The sequence below is a fragment of the Macrotis lagotis genome, chromosome 1 (assembly GCF_037893015.1).
Source record: "Macrotis lagotis isolate mMagLag1 chromosome 1, bilby.v1.9.chrom.fasta, whole genome shotgun sequence".
In the NCBI taxonomy this organism is placed as follows: Eukaryota; Metazoa; Chordata; class Mammalia; order Peramelemorphia; family Peramelidae; genus Macrotis; species Macrotis lagotis.
In genome coordinates, this window is record NC_133658.1 from 885,011,391 (window position 1) to 885,032,207 (window position 20,817).

A 20,817-nucleotide genomic window follows, 5' to 3' on the forward strand; every position below is an offset into this window, starting at 1 on the left:
ATTCTTGTTGTGGTTGGAATTGCATTTTAAAACTTTGACACCGCACTCCTCTATAGGAAACAAAGGTTCACAGCCAGTATAGTGTTGTAGACTGGACTCCAGTCAGAAAGACCAGGGTTCAAGTGTCACAGGCAATGCTTATCCCCATTGTGACCAAGGACAAGTCAATTAACTTGTGATGTTCAGTTGCCTCATTTATACAATAAGTGGGTAGAATTTGGATGATCTCTAAGGTCCTTCCATCTCTAAATCTATCTGAGTCAAAAGGGACCTCCAAGGACCCATAGTCTTATCAGTATTTGAGCAAAAATTACCCCTGTAACTTACTGGAAAGTGATGGGGAAATCATTACCTTCCAAGTTGGCCCTAGCTAGAGGACTTTTGGTATGTCTTTAGCATTCCTTTGTCTATCAATTTAGTGATGATGTTCATCCTTTGTTTTCAAAGAAGACCATGACAACAGGGAAGTGATGCAATGACAAGCAGATGAATTGGATTTGAGTGAGGTAGGGGGATGGGGGGAGCTGTGCTAAATCACCAGTCTCACCTTTTCCTCCAGAGCCATTTGTGTCCAGAAATGAGTCAGGATGACTGGAGATGGCCCTGGATGCAAGGCAATCAGGGTTAAGTGACTTGCCCAAGTTCACACAGTTAGTAAGTGTCTGAGGCTGTATTTGAACTCAAGTCCTCCTGGTGCTCTACTCATTACCATCTAGCTACTCTTCAATTTAGTAACAGTGAAAAAAGAAATATTCTCTGATAATTCACCTCTATTAATAGTTTTTAGCTTATTTCTTGACTACTTGGAAATGATTTCATGAAATCAATCTTATATGTCTTTTTTGTTTTTTTTTTGTTTTTTTGTTTTTAATTCTCATTCAAATATATAAATATAGGGATTTATTAGAATAGGAAACTCCCAGGATGGGTATCTCCTCATCAAAGTAGATTACAACCCATCTCTCACTTAAGTTATAAGGGGTTAGGGGAAAGTGCTACTTGGAGCTGGAAAATCGAGTTCAAACCTGTCAAAAAAATTTATTACATTGATGATCTTGAGCAAGTCATTGAAATTATCTAGGCCTAAATTTGCTTGGTTGTAAAATAAAGGCCCTCTAAGATGCATTCCAGTTCTAAACAGATGATCCTGAATTCCCTAAGATACATTGAGTCAAAATAACCTGACTTGGGTCATTCACTTAGTGTCAGTGGTGGAATTTGAACCCAGGTCTTACAAACTTCATGCTCAAAAGCACTATTCATTGCACCACCTGTCTGCCTACACATTTAACTCTTACAGACATCTGGATTTTAAGTTAAGAGCAGGATACAAGAACCCACGATAGGAGGTTGGAGGGCCCCTGGAGAAGAATCCATCTGTGACACCCTCTTCTTCCTATCTCTTTCTGCTTTCTACCTACTAAGGTCCCGTCCCCTCAGTAGTTCGGACTGAAATATTTCTACAGTCTTCCCGGCCGGCTGCATTCATGGTGGATGGGGCTGTCCATTGGCTCACCAATTTCATCATAGGACTGGTGTTTCCATTCATTCAGGTGAGTGAGATCACTTCCCAGCCTTTAGCAGCTCCCTTGTTCCTTCCTTCCAACTGATGTTTAATCACTTAGTCTATATGTATTTTATTTAATACTTACTGAATTCTAGGCATTATCCTAAGTGCTCTACAAATATCTCATTTGATCCTCACTCTAACTCTGGTAGGTTGGTGATATTATTATCTCTACACTATCCCTATTGTACAATTGAGAAATCTGAGGGGAATAGATGTCAAATGACTTGCCCAGGGTCACAGTTAATTTGCGGCCAAGTTAGAGGCCAAATTTGAATTGGGTCTTCCTGACTCAAATTTGAATTGGGTCTTCCTGACTACCAATTTTAGCTGCCTTTAAAGAATTAGGAATTATAGAATTCAAAGCTAGACTTGCTGTGTCTCTAAGACTCAGTTTCCTCATGTGTCAAAAGTAGATAAGAGCACTAATTTTCTAGGATTGTCAGGGAGCTCAAATGAAATAATATTTGTAAAACACTAAAGCAAACTTTAAAGATCTATTTAAGTATGAGCTATCATCATCATCAATCTCATTAACATATTTAAATATTTACCACGGGCAGTCAGGTATCACAGTCAATAGGGCACTAGGCTTGGAATCAGGAAGATTCATTTTTAGAATGAGTCACATCTGACCTCAGATACTTACTGCCTATATGACCGTGGGCAAGTCATTTAATCCTGTTTGTAAAAATGAGCTGAAGAAGGAAACAGCAAACTGCTCCAGTATGTTTGCCAAGAAAACCCCAAGTGTGATCATGGAAAGCCACACATTTGAACAGCAGCAACAACAAATAGATTCTCAGACCTCTTGTAATCTCTCCAGAGGAGTCAATATCCCTACAAGTTGGGATCCACTGGTCTGAGACAAAAAGTTTCGTATTCCTGGAAAGAGATGATTAGAGATATCCCACTGTAACTTTACATTTCCTTTTTCTTTGTTCCCTGGCTTAGGAGGGCATTGGTGCCTACAGCTTCATCATCTTCGCTGCAATCTGCCTCCTCACTGCCATCTACATCTACATGATTATTCCTGAGACTAAGGGCCAAACATTTGTGGAAATCAACCAGGTTTTTGCCAAAAGAAATAAAGTGGAAATTCCAGAGAAGAACAAAGAAGAAACAATGGACTTCAGCACATGTTCACACCCAATTTCTACCAAGGAAACAAAATTTTAATGGCTCCACCACCATCAGCTCCAGTCAACCAGCAACCTCTTCTCATCCTTCACCATCCTCCTACTTTCCTAAATCAAAAGTCTCCCTCAAGAGGGCAATGGTAGTTCAAGGTCATTATCACAGCAAGCTGCTTATCTTGTTCCTTCACTGGTGGCCAAAAGGCACTCTGAACTATGGGCTTCTCTCTTCCATAATCCATTCAGGGCTTTTCTCTTACCTCCCTAATTTTCCTTTTTTTTTTTTGTTCTCCCCTGGTTTCTCATTGTTTTCTTATTTCCTAAGTACAGGAGTACTTCAATATTAAATCAGGTCAAGCTAACATTTATTCACGCCCATCATGGGAATGTGGAAGATGGAAATTCTTTTCAGGTTAGGACATACACCCAGTGGCATCTGTTATCCTTTTCTACTCTGAAATCCTGGAGCTGCTACTCAGTATTTTCTGTCCTGGCCTCTTCTGAGGTCCAGACCTATCCCCTGCACAACCAGGAAGATTTCTTTATGGGTAATGAGCTAATGAGCTTTCTTCTGAACCTCTTTTTGCTTACTTCTTTAAAGCATTTAGCATGTAATATATATATATATATATATATATATGTATATATATACATATATATATATATATTTATTAACCCCTTACTAGGCAGTATTTCCATGTAGGCAAAGTTCATGTCCTAGAAAATTTATATGACATCTTATAACCCAAAGCCTGGCTCCACACTTTGTACAAAGTAGGTGATTATTAAGCTTTGGAATGACAAATAATATGGAAAATTACTACTGAATTAACTGAAAAAACAGTCAATTTCCTTTGCCTAGTCAATTCGAAAGGCTGTCAGGCAAATGAAATGATCTGGAAATGGATGAGTATCTGAACCATTCTTTTTTTTTATTTAATTTATTTATTTGGGTTTTTTGCGAGGTTAATGGGGTTAAATGACTTGCCTGAGGTCACATAGCTAAGTAATTATTAAGTATCTGAGGCTAGATCTGAACTCACATCCTCCTGACTCCAGGGCTGGTGCTCTATCCACTGCACCACCTAATTGCCCCCTGAACCATTCTTTACACATTTCTGTATGTTTAAAATGATTTCTTGGAATTTACAGTAAGCAGCAAGTACATATACAAATCTAGGAGAGGTGGCTATATAAAGGATTGTGTTAACTTAATAGCGACAATTCGTTGTCTAACATGTACTTTTTCAAGGAAAAAGTTTCAAGGAAAAGAGTTTCATCTTTGATTTGAAGATTTAAAATTAGAGTAGTACAGTTGGTTCTATGCTTGTCTTGGTTTGTTGACTTTTATTTGGGTTTCTATTTACAAAAGTAATGAGCAGATTCACTATTGAATCTTGACATTTATTGGAAACAAACTGTGTATATATAATCATATGTTTATATGGGTATCTCCACATATATTTATTTATTTATATATGCAGTTAGGAGAGACAGAGATAGAGACAGAGACAAGGAGACAGAGAGAGAGAGAGAAAGCAAGCTCTTTTTCAGTCATTTCAGTTGTGTCTGATTATTTGTGTTCCCATTTGTGATTTTCTTGGCAAAAATACTGGATCTGAACTGAGGAAGATATCTTTCTGACCCCAGGTCCAGCACTCTATCTACTGCATTACCATCTGCCAAGAGAGAAAGAGAGACAGAGCTAGAGTCAGAGAGACAGACAGAGAGAGAGAGAGAGAGAGAGAGAGAGAGAGAGAGAGAGAGATTGAGAATCTGGGTATGAAAACTCCCTTCAAGGATACAGAAATACAACTCACTTATAATCTTAGAGAATTGTCTAAAGCCAGAGATTAAGTGACTTGCCCAGGGTCACACAGCCAATACATGTCAGAGACAATATTTGAACCCAAGTTTTCATGATCCAAAGGATGATGTTATATCCACTAAACCACTTTCCCTCTCATACATATAAATGTCATTTACTGGTATTGATTCTGTGGGGGTCAGGAAGCTAATGATACAAGCACAACATTGCTCACACCACCAGAGTATTCTTATTCTCACATCTGGGTCAATGGTTTCTTGGCTGATCCACAGTTGGAGTTTCTTTACAGCCTGCCAGGACTCTAGCTCACCTGTCTCTGGAAGTTGAGTCAGCTTCAAAGAAGGTGAATATAAAGATCAAGCATCACAGAGGGCAATGACTGCTGGCTGCAGGGCCAAGTTAAGTCAACAAGCATTATTAAGTAATTACTGTGTGAAAAGAATTGTGCTGGAAACACAAAGAAAGGCAAAATTGTTCCTAGTTACAATGGTGGAAACAACATGAAAGCAACTATATGCAAGCAATATATAAATAGGATAAGCACTTGAAGATAAAAATTTTTCCCTAAGTTCTACTTTGACTGTATCCCATAAATTTTAGTATGTTGTCTCATTACTATCATTCTCTTTAATAAAATTGATTGTTTCCATGATTTCCTCTTTATTTTTCAGGATTATTTGATCTCTAAAATGAATTCATTTCCAATTTTTAATGTTTCCACAGCCCCTTAAATGTAATTTTTATTATATTATGATCTGAAAAAGATGGATTTAGTATTTCTGCTTTTCTATTTTTGGTTGTGAGGTTTTTAATGCTCTTTTATATGGTAAGTTTTTGTGCAGGTGCTATATACTACTGACAAAAAGGTATATTCCTTTCTATTTCTATTCAATTTTCTCCAGAGGTCTTTCATTTCTAACTTTGCTAAAATTCCATACATCTTCTTAACTTCTTTTTTTTTTAATTCTTGGTTAAATTTATCTAGTTTTCAAAGGGAAAAGTTGAGATCCCTGCGTAGTTCATGCTGTAACTCATTTAACTTTTCCATTAAGAAAGTCATACAGGGCGGCTAGGTGGCGCAGTGGATAGAGCACTGGCCTTGGAGTCAGGAGTACCTGAATTCAAATCCAACCTCAGACACTTAATAATTACCTAGCTGTGTGGCCTTGGGCCAGCCACTTAACCCCACTGCCTTGCAAAAACTAAAAAAAAAAAAAAAAAAAAAAAAAAAAGTCAGACTATTTGATACATATATATTAGTATGATATTATTTCATTGTCTTTAGCAAAATTTAGTTTTCCTGTGAGAAAACTGAGGGAATTGGAACACCATTTTTAAAAAATTGTTTGGAGGAATTTAGGAGAACTCAGGAGAGTCTCTGTCTTTATGCCACTATCTTGACATCACCCTTCTCACATTTCTTTAAAAAAACTTTTTTTATTGAGATCTTTTGTTTTTATTTCACTTTAGTTTATGGATATATTCCTCTCCATCCCCCACCTAGTGAGCCATCACATACAACAACAACAAAAAGAGTGAGGGTTTGGGGAAAACCAATTGATAACAGTTTATTCAACATTCTATAACTATAATCCCTACAAAGAAAAGAAGGAAATGCATTTACTCTACTCTTTTCCAGTATAAATCTTCCTTCTTGGCATAATAATATACTACATTTTTGTTGTTCTTTCTATTTACATGGATGCAATGGTGTATAGTGTTTTCCGATTTCTGCTGACTTCATTCTGCATTCATTCATATTTCTTCTCAGATTTCTTTAGGTTCTTCATAGTCATCATTTTATATTGTTCAACAATATTCATTTTGCTTATGTACCACAATTTGTTTAGCCATTCTTCAGTTAATTGCCTTTTGATTTTGTTCAGTGTTTCTATTTTCTGCTATCTGGATCACTCCCTTGGCACTCCCTATGAATCTATTTATTTCCCTCAACTAAATTATAAGCCCTTTAAGATCAGAGATAAGACCAGGTACCAACTGGTATGATCCACAATAATTAACACTCAAAATCCCACACATAAGTGCTAAAGAAAGTTTTTTCTTTGAATTGTTAATATTTAGATGTGGAAGAAAAGAATTCATAGAAAAACTCTGATGCTAGAGAGACAAAAGATGAAAGCAAATGAGAACTGTCAATATGAAAGGGAAGAGGGAATAAATGAAATAGATAAAATGAAAGGAATTCAGAAAGGGAAGAAATATCATCTAACTGAAACAGAAAGGATTTGGGGATAAAATTGGAAGGAAAGGGGATCACATTTGAAACAGATTTCTTGTCCTTGATTAATTCAAGGAAGTATCTATATATCTACATCTATATCTATATCTATATATGTGGAAACATATACATATATATATATATATATATATTTCAGGGGCTTAGCATCTTGACACTTACTTTAAATGGAGTGGAAATGATATGATTGATCTATTCAATTAACCCCTCCCTTGCAAAATTATAATAAAGAACTAGACAAGGTCATTCTCATTTTCTTCTTTCAAGATCCTTCTTATCTTTATTCACACACATATACACACATCTTGACTCTGCTGCCCATCTCTAGTAAACTTAACATTCATATCCCTTAGTCTTCTTTCCACTCTCTCTTCTTTCTCCTTAGTTTCATCTACCTCCTATAGTATAGCTCAAGAATATATCTCAAGAAATAAAACATCTGGGGAAAATATATAAAAGGACAACTTTTAAGCATCACATAATTTTATTATATCTCAGTGCATAAAAGAAAGGCACATTGGTTGAGAGTTAGTGTCCATTAAAGCAGAAATTAGCAGTAAAAAAAATTGATATTCATAAAGTGATTGATTTCTGTTTCTACCATTAGTTCTATCTCTATTAAATCCCTCCAGGTATAATTTAATTTCATCATCTGATCATTTTAGCAATACCAGTTCCACTAAGGTATCTGGGAAATGAACAAGATTAGCAATCCAAGAAGGAGCTTTGCATAGATAAAAAAGCAACTGAGTAAGGATTCAGGCAAAGGAATATCTTTATGGCAAAGGAAATGGTGAACTGAAATCTTCTGGCTCAGTCTAAGCTAGGAGCCAATGATAGTTATCTTCAGTTCTTCTTTTTCCTTCTGATAAGGATTCTTCCTCACTGCCATTTTTTAAACTGTTGAAATGTATCTTTGGTGGCTTTCTTCTTTAGAAAACCATCACTGGTACCTTCAGAACATTCTACAAAAAGAACAATAATTTATAAAGGGACCAACACATTGAGGGCCTTCTTTGGCAAAGAGATGGAATTTCCCTCTCCCAAAAAATTAATCCTAATCATTTTAGAGGGGACATAAGGCTTTAAAGACAGGGCCAAGCCAAAGGATGAAGGTAGTATGACCTCATAGACTTTGTGATCAACCAGTAGAAAGGAGAATGGGAAGATGGCAACAAATCACATTCCCTATAAAAGCAGGGGTAGCAGGGAGGACTTGTGTACCTCCTCCACCCCTCACCCATTATCTCCCAAACACAAGCTCCAACTCCTCCCTCTCCCTGACCTGCTCCTGTTCCCAATCTTTCTCCTTCGGGCTCCTTGGTCAGTTATAGCTTGACTCAAACCCAAACACATGGACAGCCACTTCCACTGACACCCCACCATTCACCCAGATCACCCCTAGGCTTCTGCCTTTCAGTTGAAGCTATGATTGGAATGGGTCTTACCCTGACCATCCGGGAGGATATCCCTTTTTCCGCTGTTTTCCTGTTTGGTAGGATCAAATGAATTAGGGAGAATGAAAGATAGTTTGTAATCTGCTTCACAGATCTTGTGTGACATTTTTCCACCTCCTACCATACCCTTCCTCTTCCAAACTCCTCTATTACTACTGAAGGCAGTACCATTCTTTCAAGCACCCTATCACACAACTGCAGTGTCATTCTCAACTCCTCCCACCCCACAAATCCACTCCAATACTATAGTGTCTTTTTTTTCTTTCATTTCTCTCATATACCTCCTTTATCACAGGACTCCCACCTTACTTCCAACCTCATCACCTCTTACCTAGTACTGTTGAAATATCCTATCAGTCTCCCTGTCTTATCTTGTCTTTATGATCCCTTCTCCACTCAGTTGACAGGATAATTTCCCCTAAAAATTGATCTCATCATGTCACTATCCTAATCAGCAAGCAACAGTGGCTTCCTAAAAGTTCTAGGATAAAAAATTATTTCATCTGTCTCTTATACTTTATAATTTCTATTATTCTAAGTTTACAATGTTTATAATTATTAGCACACACATACAAATAACTTTCAAATAAGTGTTTTCATATTGGTAATGTACTCTCAACAATTTTTTAAGTGATGGGGAAAATAACTTTCTTTTTTTTAAGTTTTAAGATTTTTTAAAAATCCAGCTAAAATCTGATCTTCTGGAAGAATTATTTATTCATCTCCAAACTGTCTTGTCTATGGCCTTTTTGGACATATTGTTTACAAATTGTCTCTCCTGTTGAACTATGATATCCTTCAGAGTAGGTACTGTCTTTTCCCTTTCTTTATATCCCCATCACTTTGCACAATGCCTAACAAATTGCAGAAACTTAATAAATACTGACTGATCATCGATACAAAAAATCAGGAAGACAAGTCCAAATATTGTCTCAGATACTACCTTTTCTACCCTTGACATGAGACTTAATCTTTCTCAGCCTTAGTTTCTTCATCTGCAAAATGGGGATGATAATAATAATAAATTCTATCTCATGAGGTTCTTACAAGAATCAAATGAGATATGTGAGGCATTTTGAAAACCTTAAAGTACAAGACACAAATTCTAGCTATGATCATGATTATTATTATTATATTATTAAAAATTATAAATTATTTCAGTGCCTCCTATAAACTAATAAAAATTATTAATTGATACTGGTTAATTTTAATAATAATAATTATTATTGTTATTATTATTATGTCATAGGAAGCCCTTAAACCTTTCTCTATACTCCGCACCTTAAATCTTATATTAATTTCATAATTCACTATGTCTGAACTGGGAATCAAGGATTGAGTATAAGCCTCTTGTACTATCAGTGTGATATATTACGGCCAATACTAATTTACCTAATAACCATAAATTCCAAAAAAGAAAATTTCATCTCCAAGAACTGACATAAAATTCTGGCTTTTACTGACCTTCTTTAGGTAGGAAATTGGCCTCCACTTTCCTGTGGTTGAGGGGCTGAGTCTCCCGAAAGTTCTTTTGAATTATCTCATTATGATTATTTGTGAGTGACTTCTGCAGCTTCTTCAGCTGTAAATAACACAGAAAACAACAGTATGCAGGTGAAATGAAGGCTCTGGGGCTTAGTTAGCTTCCAGATTGGATGTGGGACATTGTAATTGAACCAATCAAGGAATTGTTTGCAACCTAGGAGAAGTGAATCCTATACCTTTAACACAAGTCATTTACGTTTTTATTTTTATTAAATTATTTTTTTTTCAATGATCAAACAAGTCTTTTTCTCTCCCGACCTCTGGTGGAAAAAATAAAATAAAGTGAAACCCTTGTAAAAAATAAACATAGTCTGGGCAGCTAGGTGGCACAGTGGATAAAGCACCGGCCCTGGAGTCAGAAGTACCTGAGTTCAAATCCGGTCTCAGACACTTAATAATTACCTAGCTGTGTGGCCTTGGGCAAGCCACTTAACCCCATTTGCCTTGTAAAAAAAAAAAAACCCTAAAAATAAATAAATAAAAAATAAACATAGTCAAGAAAAACAAATTCGCATATAGGTCATGTCCAAAAAAGTCCAATTTATATATTAGCCTATCATCAACCTACCAGGAAGTGGCTAGCATTCTTTTATTTCTTTATGATATTCTTTGATATCTCCTGACCCACCTTCCCAATCAACTTTCCATTTGGCCAGGAACTTGGGTCAGCTTGGGCTAACTCCCATGGCCCTGCTGTTTATTCTTTTTAAATGACCTTTAAGTCTAAGGCCTTGAGGGCAGACTTTCTCAAATCATATTTGTTGATGCTAATATTTGCTTTAGGGTTCAAAAGGTCATTAAAAGAATAGTTTTAGAAATTTTACCCATTCATCCATTCACTTTGAGGGTCTAGGCTGAACTGTGTCACCATGATTCTTAATCAAGGAAAGAGTTTTAAAAACCAAATGATATACTTGGAGGAACCTGGAGAATCAACTAAAAAACAAGTCAAAACATTAACAACTTTGACAAAGTTGTAGGATATAAAACACCATAAATTATCAGCATTTCTTACATGTTATCAATAAAACTCAGAAGGAAAAGATAGAGTAATTCCACTTAAAATAACTGCTAATTTAGGGGCAGCTAGGTGGCACAGTGGATAGAGTACTGGCTCTGGAGTCAGGAAGACCTGAGTTCAAATCCAGTCTCAGACAATAATTACCTAGCTGTGTGACCTTGGGCAAGTCACTTAACCCCATTGCCTTGCAAAAACAGATAAAATAAAGTAACTGCATATAGCATAAAATACTTGAAAGCTTATTTAAGAAGACATACCCAGGAACTTTATAAATACAATTACAAAACACTCTTCATACAAAGATAGATCTTAAACAAGAGAGAAATATTTATTGCTCTTGGTTAAGCTGAGTCAACACAATAAAAATGACAATTCTATCCAAATTAAATTATTTATTCAGTCACTTATAGAGCTAGGAAAAAAGCCAATAATAAAATTCATTTGGAGGAACCAAAGGACAAGAATATCAAGGGAATCAATAAGAAAGTGAAAGAAGGTAGCCTAGCAGTACCAGATCTCAAGCCACAAATTACTAAGAAGTAATTATCAAAAGAAGTTTATACTAGATAAGAAAAAGCATGGTTAAGCAATGGAATTTACTAGGTACATTGATATAAAGAAGTAAATGGTCACAGTTACTTAATCTTTGATAAACCCAAAGATCCAAGTTTTGAGGACAAGAACTCAAAAACTACCAACAACTGCATGGAATGGCTAGGTGGCACAGTGGATAGAGCGCCACCCCTGGAGTCAGGAGTACCTGAGTTCAAATCTGACCTAAGACACTTAATAATTACCTAGCTGTGTGACCTTGGGCAAGCCACTTAACCCCATTGCCTTGAAAAATCTAAAAAAAAAACTGCTAGGAAAACTGGAAAGCATTCTGGCAAAAACTAGATATAGACCAATAACTCATAGTAAATGCCAAGATGAGTGGGATAAAGTCTGAGATTTCTTCAGTAGATATTATATATTAGAACTGTCTCTTCTACCCCTCTTCCCCCAACAACTTTTTGGGATATCAGTGAATGTTATTAGGACTGGAATGTAAAGAGCAAACTGACTTTTGTTCCTTATCTACTGAGTCTTCTGGAAGGAGACAAGTCTCTGATAGGATTATTTAAATTAATTTAGGGTATAGGTTGTAAAGGCCACGTTCTTAAATAATGAGAATGGGGGGGTTGGAGATTGTGTTAGGATAGAAATGATTCTTGGATCTTCTGCCTTGGTCTCAGTCTCTCTAATTGACTGGGGCCAGTTCCTCCAGAAACCAATAAAACTTTCTCTTCATAGCTTGAGAGATATCTCCAAAATTTATTTAAATGGCATTCGTCCCACACAGAGATAAGTTCAAAAAGTGAACAGTTTTCAGAAGAAAAAATCAAAGTTAGCAACTAGCATATGGAAAAACTCTGAAGTACTATCTCATACCTATCAAATTAACTAGAATGACAGAAAAGGAAAATGACAAATCCTAGAAGGGAGGTGGAAAAATAGGGACACTAATGTATTGTTGGTGGAGTTGCAAACTAGCCTAATCATTTTGGAGAATAATTCTGAATTATGCCCAAGGGGCATTCTCTTAAACCCAGAAATACCATACTCTGTGTATTCCCTCCCTCTTTCCCCTTTCCTCTCCTGGAGAAGGGAAGTGATTTGATACAGATTATATATGTCCAGTCATGCAAAACATTCCATATTAACCCTGTTATAAAAAAATTCATATTAAAAAAATTAAAGAAAACAAAAAAATTTGCTTCAATCTGCAGAGACCATCAGTTCTTTCTCTGGAGTGAGCATTTTTCCTCATAAGGCTTTTGGAATTCTTTTGTATCAATCACTGTAGTGCTGAAAATAGTTTAGTCATTCACACGCAATACAATATTACTACTACTGTGTGCTACGATCTCCTCATTCTGCTTATTTCATTTTGTATCAGTTCCTGTAACTCTTTCCAGGTTTTTCTGAAACCATCTTACTTCTCATTTCTTATAGCACCATAGCATTCCCATCACAACATTTACCATAACTTGTTCAGCCATTCCCCAATTGATGGGTATCCCCTTAATTTCCAATTAAAAAGTGGGAAATGTGGCAAAAAACAAACCAAAAAAAACTGCTATAAAGTGAATTCTTTTCTTTTTTTCTCTAATCTCTTTGGGATAATACAGCCTAGCAGTGGTATTGCTGGTTCAAGGGCATCCATGATTTGATAGATATCTTGTCTCTACCTAATCACTTACCTGTTGTCATCTCCACTAAACTGTGAGCTCTTCAAGGGTAGCCAACAAACCTATATCATTTGCCAGGCATTCTGATAAGCACTAAAAAAGCTGGAGCTGCTTTTTGGAGTATTCACAGTGCTTAGCATATGGTAGGCACTTAATAAATGCTTTCTGATTAATTGAATGAAGTTAATAGCATAAGGAACCAGGGGACAGAGTGGAGCAGTTGAATGATCTCTTATATTCTCCAGAGCCCTCAAGGGAAGCTTGTCAAGGATAAGAGCAGAGGGAGCAAATGTTTACCTGTTTTGTAGAAATGGTGACAATTTTTTCCAACACTATCCAGCTGACATTCTCAGTGCAGGGGGGAGTGGTCAATGACCCTTCATAATGGTAGGAATTTGAGTAGTCATGGGGCAACATGTGAAGGACATCAATGTAGGTCAGAGTTATGTTTTCCCCTAGCAGAGAAACAGAAAATAAGAGAAGCTGTGTCATTTGGTAACAGATCAATATGGCCCTGGGCTTGGGGAAACCACACAGATGGGGTCATCAGGCTGAACTGTGGCTCTGACTGACCTTCTTATGTTGTGTAAAAACTCTAACCCTGATTTGCTTTTTTGCTCTTCCTGTAAATTAAATGGGAATGGGCTCCCAGTCCCTCTAAAGGTTATCACTGGGGATGTAAAGAAATCACCCTTCTTGTGTCACCTTCCCATCCTATTCCCCCAAAAGGGAAATGGCCAAGTGTTTTGAGTTCTTCAGAATATCAGTTCTCAAACATAATTCAAATTCAAAAATAAATAAGCTGAAATAAATCCAAAGAAAGCCTCCTCAGCATGGTGAAGGATCTGCATTTCAGTCAATCTGTCAATAAATATTTATGTGCCAGACTTGGAGCAACTAGGTGGTGGCAAGTAGATAGAATGGCAGATCTGGAATTAGAAAACCTGAATTCAAATCAGGCCTCAGATACTTACTAGCTATGTGACCTAACAACTCTGTTTGCCCCAGTTTCTTTTTCTATCAAATGAGTTGGAGAAGGAAATGGCAAAACACTCTAGTATCTTTGCCAAGAAAACCACAAATGGAGTCACAAAGAGTTGGACATGATTAAAATGGGTCAACAACAGCAACACCTTGTTCAGAAGATATAACCAGGAACAATGGTTGGAATTAATAAACAGAGCAAATGCAGGTCTTATGGCAAGAAATCAAAGATTTATAATTCTTTCTTCAGGCCTTGAAAATCTAGGGGATCTTAGGACATGACTACTGTTTGTTAATAGCATGCTCCAGAATGTCTGCTGATCTAGACATTTCAAGTCCCAGAGAAAGGTGACAATCTGGTGAAATATTTCTTGGGGAAGGCAAAAATGTTGGAGGTGACGATATACTACAGGCACTAAGATTGAGATAGTGGTTCTGTTGTGCTGAAATACTTCAAAATCTTTTTTAATTTATCTGGTTCAAACTGGATTCAATTCAATACAAAACAAACAAACAGGGGCAGCTAGGTGGTGCAGTGTATAAAGCACCAGCCCTGGAGTCAGGAGTACCTGAGTTCAAATCCAATCTCAGACACTTAATAATTGCCTAGTTGTGTGACCTTGGGCAAGCCACTTAACCCCATTTGCCTTGCCAAAACCTAAAAAAAAAACCCAAACAAGTATTGGGAAGCCTACGAAGTATGACACTTTGATAGCCACTAGAGATACAAAAGCAAAAATAAAACTGTCTCGCCCTTAGGAAGCTTACATTCTAGTAGAAGAATTTTCAATCTCTGTTGGTTAGTCATTATTGGCCAGAAAATAACTGATTCTGGAGAGAGTTAAGATGAACACTGGTAACTAGGATATGAGGGAAAGCAGCAAGGAATGAAGAAATACACCCAAAGGGCCTCATGCCATTCAGTGTAATTCACTCATTAGAAGTCACCAAGGCCACTTTCATTTGATAGAGAAGGAAATTGAGGCCCAGAGAAATTAAGTGATTTGTCATTTCATACAAGAAGTAATTGGCAAAAGCAGGATTTGACCTCAAATCTTTCTAATGCCAAATTTTTCATTTTTGTCCTCTATACAATATTCTTTTTTGTTCCCCACAATCCTGGGATTTATGCATCGGTGCTCCCCAAACATAGCCATTCATGATAAGGAAAATTTATAGACAAATCCTTCCAAGAACTCCACCCAAGGAGCAAATGTACAGCAAGAGAAACCTGGCCCCAAAGGTGGAGGTGATCCCCAGATGGGTCCTTCTCCCCAAATTGCCTTGCCACTTCTCTCCTTCATTTGATGTGTCCCCTGAGCTAATTTCTCTTCCTTTGGTGCTTTGACTTTCACTTACCCTCAGTTCCAATCTGGGACAAATGGGAGAAAAGCTGCTCATAATAATCATTCCGTTTCCCTTTTTTGGCCTATAGAAAAAAATGCAGAATAAGGAGGGAGTACAATGGCAGTGCAGAATGGTGTAAAGAGGGAGTAATAATAATAATAGCTGACCATGTAAGACTTCACAAACATATCATTCAGTTCTCATAACTACTCTGGGAAGTAGTCTGGGTTTTATCCATTTCACAGATGGAGAAACTTAAGAGACTAGCCCATGGTCACTCAGCTAGAAAGTGACAGGGGTAGGATTCAAACTTAGACCTGTCCTAATTCCAAGTTTAGTCCTCTCCCCACTATTCTAGGTGGTCTTTCTGGGAAGAATAGAGGAAAAGCAGATAAGGAGGAGAGCTTTTCTTGCAGATGACATTATTCTTCTTTGCTATTAAATGACCGCAGAAATCAATCTCTCATTGCTTCAATTTGCTCATTGTTAAATAGGAATAATGCTTATAGAGCCCTTTAAGATCTTCCCAGGAAAAGTTCTTTCATTTGTAAATAATATCTTAAAGGAGTTTACTGGTGTTCGAGTTAACCAATTTGGGGAAGCCACTTGCTAAACTTTCAGGGTTGAATACCCTCAGAATTTATCAAATGCTTTACATCAGGGTTTGATTGTTTTGATGATGACTAGACTTAAGAAAGTGATGGAAAAATAATGCAGACTAAGCTTAAAAGTACATTCCACTCATCTCCTCCCACTCCCCCCCCCCAAGAACTGGTTGTTAAAACAGCATACCACCGACTTGTACAGCTAGTAGTTGAGACTGGATTTGCATTCAAGTCCTCTTGACTCTGGAGTCAGGGCTCTATTTATTGGGCCACCTAGCTGCCCCCAAAGTCAACTTGAACTTAAGTCTTTCAGACTCCAGAGCTGTCCTCTACACCAAGAGTGGCAGAACAGTTGCTTATTTTCACTAGTGGACAGAGTTTCCTTAAAGGGAATTCCCTTACTCTAATGAAATCAGAATTATGGGCAATAAATAGACTATTTTTTTTAAAGAGCTAATATTGTGTGAAGAATGCAGAGAAGCATGAAAAGATTCATACAAACTGAAGAAGAAAGAAGCAAGTCGAACTAAGGAAACTACATACTGCTATGGCTTCAACAATGTAAATGAAAAGAACAGTGACATACCAAAAAGAAAAAAAGTAACCAAATTATATAGATTAAGCAGGATTCAAATAAAGAGCTATGAGAAGACTCCCCCAACCAAGCTGTTGTTGGACATGGGAGGTCTATAAGTGTTGTGACACATTACACAGATTTGGGATCTTTGTCCAATGTACTGATCAGTTGTGCTAACTATTTTTCTACTCTAAAAAAATGTCCTATGTGTTATATTGGATGGCTCTCTGAATAGGGGAAGGTTACTTAAGAAACACAGAATAACAACAATAAATTAAAAAACTTTCACAAAGCACTATAGAGCTACAAAGTATTTCACAGGTAGCGACTCACATGACCCTCAGTATAACTTTGGGATATAACATAATTCAAGAAGTAATTTGATTTGCCCAAGGTCAAAAGACTTCTAAGTAGCTAAAGCCAGATTTGAGTTGGACTGCAATGCTGCGGTCACCTCCCCAGGTTACTTGCAGAGAGATGACTTGGTAGAAGGAGTTTTTAAATGACCAAAGATTCCCTTCTAAACCTCTTGCCCACAGGATAATAGCCATAAGTGATTATTAAATGTTATTAAGATACTTGGTTTAAGCAGTAATAGGCATGGCAAATCTGGTTCTTTCTCCTAGAAACAGTTAGGAGGCCCCATAGAGTTATGAGTCTGGAGTTAGGAAGTCCTGAATTTAAATTCAGCATTAGACACTTCCTAACTATCTGCCTCAGTTTATGAAAAATGAGGAATTACAGAATTTAATTTAATTTAATAACAGAATTTACCTCACATGGCTGTAAAACACTTAGCAGGAGCTTAATAAATACTTCCATCCCTCCCTCATGATATAATTTGTTCTTTGTTCCGCTTGCTTCATCCCAGGACCTTCAACAGTATCTTTGTGGGAAGGCTGGGAATTGGTGAGATGTCACTAAGGTAAAAAAGAGAGTAACGCCAATTCCAAAGTTTCATAGGAGATCTCTCTGTTGCTAGGCCAGGGAAGTGGAGAGAAAGTAGGAGTGGTCACCATTAACGCTGAGGAAGCCCCCAGTTTCACCTTCATAACCCACATATATTATACACAGGACTAGAGACAGCTAGATGGTTTAGTAATAGAGTGCTGGACCTAGACTCAGGAAACAGTTGAGTTCAAATCCAGCCTCCAACATTTCCCAGTTGTGACTGTGAACCAGTTCTACTTCCGTTTTTTCCACTGTGAAATGAAGATAATTATCAGCACCTGCCTCTCAAGACTCTTGTGAAAATGAAATGGGATAATCTTTGGGTCATCATACAGTAGGAGTTTAATAAATGCTTATTCTGCTTTCTGCCTTAATATTCTCTGGGAACATGAGAAAATGGCTAATGTTTCTAGCAAAACTCTCATACTTTGCCTTTAGATCACCTTAGAATCACCACCACTGTATCTAAGCCTTGCTAATTTCTGCCCATCAAACAGAACTCAGTGTTGACCCAAAATTTCAGGGGAGACTGGTTCTCTGAAATAGATAAAGGGAGAGCTCATGATGGTGAGAGGGACTGGGTAGAGAAGTGACCCAACTGTAGAGTCTGAGTTTCTGGGGTTCTAACTTTAATTCTATCCCCAAAAGAATGGACAGGGAAAGGAAGGAAGAGAACTCTTCCTGGGTCCTAGATCAGCCATCTAAGCCAAACCAGTCATGGGAAAAAAAAATGAATTTCAGCTTACCTTAATGAGGACTGAGATCACAGCTAACCCATGAGGCTTGTTTTCAGCTTCTTCAAAACTGCTGTATAATTCAGAATTGTAGTGTACGATATGCAACTGTGGGGGCAGAGCAAAGATCAGAATGATAGCTAGATGTTCTTCTAAAGCAAGGGTAGGAAATCTCTTTTTCTGCCAAGGGTCATTTGGATATTTATAACAGCATTTGTGGGTCAGACAAAAATCAACTTAAAAATTAGCTTCCTAGATTTGGTCAAACATTTAATTAATTCACCCCCCAAAAAGCTCCAAGATATATGAATTTTGAGTCCTGTCTGTGGTCATCATGGCAGTACCAGACCAAATGATTATTCAGGTCTTATATGGCCCACTGGTTGGAAGTATAACTTCTTGGGCAAGTAGGTAGTACAGTAGATAGAGCAACAGCCCAGGTGTCAAGAAAGCCTGAGTTCAAATTCAGCCTTGGACACTTAATAATTGCCTAGCTGTGTGAGGTTGGGCAAGTGACCTAACTCCATTGCCTAAAACTAATAATTTTTTTTAAAAGAGGAAGTATGATTTCTTGATAATAAAGAAAAAAAAAGAATTGCCCCCTCCATGGGTTGGATGTTCCCTGTGCCTGCCTAAAGAAAAACCAAGAAGCCTAAAACATGGTTTCTCTTATCTGAGTTCCAGGTCCCCTTCAAGAATTAGTAGTTAGATACCACAGAAGCCCTTCTCCCCCCCCCCATCCCCAAGTAAAAAGCTAATTCAGTCCAGCATATTCAAGACCATATTAGGTAGTATAGGTACAAAAATAAAAATAACATAATCAAAAGCAACTTCCAGGAATCGGACTCTGAGAGCTATCCCGCCTGCCTTGAATAACCAACTAATTAGTTAATCACACACCCTACTTTGGGTCCAGCTATGGTCTCTTGCATTCTCAGTGACTACATTTCCCACTTTGAAAACTACCATCCTAGACAATCCAAAACAAAAGGAAAATTATAATAATGGGCAATGGGAATTTAAAGAAGGGATTCCCAAAATTTGGGGTGTCAAGGACCCTTTGGTAATCTTGTAAGACCTATAGACCTTTCTCAGTCTAATGTCTTCTTTAAAGACAACAAATGTGGAGGGTTATAAATAACATCAACAATATTGAAATAGTTCTTGGAACAAATGTTTTAAGTTCATTTATCCCAGGCTAAGAAGTCCTGATTTAAAATCATTCAATCAGGGTGGCTAGGTGGCATAGTGGATAAAGCAGCTGCCTTGAAGTCAGGAGTACCTGGGTTCAAATCCAGTCTCAGACACTTAATAATGACCTAGCTGTGTGGCCTTGGGCAAGCCACTTAACGCCATTTGCCTTGTAAAAACCTAAAAAATAAATAAAAAAATAAAATCATTCAATTAATAAACATTAAGTAACCACTAGAGGACAGAAAATAGTCATATGGAACTGGTGCTTTCCAGGGAAGTTAATACCCCAGTAGAGAAATTTGAAGGATTTGGGCTTATTGTTGTTCAGTCATATCTAATTAGCTCTTCAGGACCCCATTTGGAGTTTTCCTGTCAAAGATACTGTTGTGGGGTTTGCTATTTCCTTCTTTAGCTCACTTTACAGATGAGGAAACTGAGGCAAACGGCGTGAAGTGACTTGCCCAGGGTCACACAGCTAGTAAGTGTCTGAGGGCAGATTTGAAGTCAGAGAGAAGTTTTCTTGACTTCTTGACTATCTATTGGGTCACTTAGCTGCCCATAGTTTTGGGGAAGATCAAGTGAGATAAGATACTGTCAAAGTAAACTTTTTTCTTTTTTTTTTGTTTGTTTTTGTAAGGCAATGGGGTTAAGTGACTTGCCAAAGGTCACACAGCTAAGTTATTACTAAGTGTCTAAGGTCAAATTTGAACTCAGATCCTCCTGACTCCACGGCCAGTGCTCCACTGTGCCACCTAGCTGCCCCCAAAGTAAATTTTTTTCAAACTTCTATTCCTGGTCAGAGAATGATTTCTTAGCTAGTAGGAGGAATGGAATGTTTCTTCCCTTAGTCATAGAAAAGAATACTTGTCCTGTTCTCCTTATACTTTAATCAAGGGGAAAAATGGGTCCTCTTTTAGACAGGACAGCATTGTATAAGGATGATACTCTTTGATGAGATTTTGTACAACCTAACAGAATGGGCTCCAGGGAGGTTTAATGTTTTGTCAATTCTTTTATATGTATAAATATCCCAGTACCCCCTGCCCTCTTGGCTCCTGCTCTAGGTGGTCATTATCATGAATGCGTCTACCTCTAGATTTATACTAAATCCTAGAGAATAAATTTCATGTCTAACCTACATTTTCTGTTATTTATTTTAACTCTATCTTTTAAAGGTTTAAGGCACCTTAAAGATATAAAACACCTTGAAAACTTTTAAATGTTATATAAATGCTAGCTATTATTATCCTCTCCCTCCTATGTTTCTAGTCTTCTTACATTTTACTCCCAGGTATTCTAGAATTCTTTATCCTTTTTCCCATATTTTTAAATTCTATTTTATTTTCAGTCTTTCCTTCACTTTCCTTCACAATAGAAAAACAC

The 20,817-nt window shown here is 37.2% G+C and overlaps 2 protein-coding genes across 2 annotated transcripts in view; one reads left to right on the forward strand and one right to left on the reverse strand.

Moving 5' to 3' along the window:
- LOC141508393 (solute carrier family 2, facilitated glucose transporter member 7-like) overlaps positions 1 to 2,746 on the forward strand; it is a 30,863-nt gene extending 28,117 nt beyond the window's left edge. The window contains exons 11-12 of the mRNA XM_074216976.1: positions 1,426 to 1,553; positions 2,522 to 2,746. Of these exons, the coding sequence (XP_074073077.1) occupies positions 1,426 to 1,553; positions 2,522 to 2,746 (353 nt within the window). The remainder of the gene's footprint in view (positions 1 to 1,425; positions 1,554 to 2,521) is intronic.
- A 4,574-nt stretch (positions 2,747 to 7,320) lies between these two features.
- CA6 (carbonic anhydrase 6) overlaps positions 7,321 to 20,817 on the reverse strand; it is a 22,816-nt gene continuing 9,319 nt past the window's right edge. Inside the window, exons 3-8 of the mRNA XM_074216987.1 lie at positions 18,253 to 18,476; positions 15,386 to 15,455; positions 13,340 to 13,497; positions 9,710 to 9,827; positions 8,237 to 8,276; positions 7,321 to 7,753 (exon numbers count right to left, since the gene is read on the reverse strand). Of these exons, the coding sequence (XP_074073088.1) occupies positions 7,744 to 7,753; positions 8,237 to 8,276; positions 9,710 to 9,827; positions 13,340 to 13,497; positions 15,386 to 15,455; positions 18,253 to 18,476 (620 nt within the window). The 3' untranslated portion in view covers positions 7,321 to 7,743. The remainder of the gene's footprint in view (positions 7,754 to 8,236; positions 8,277 to 9,709; positions 9,828 to 13,339; positions 13,498 to 15,385; positions 15,456 to 18,252; positions 18,477 to 20,817) is intronic.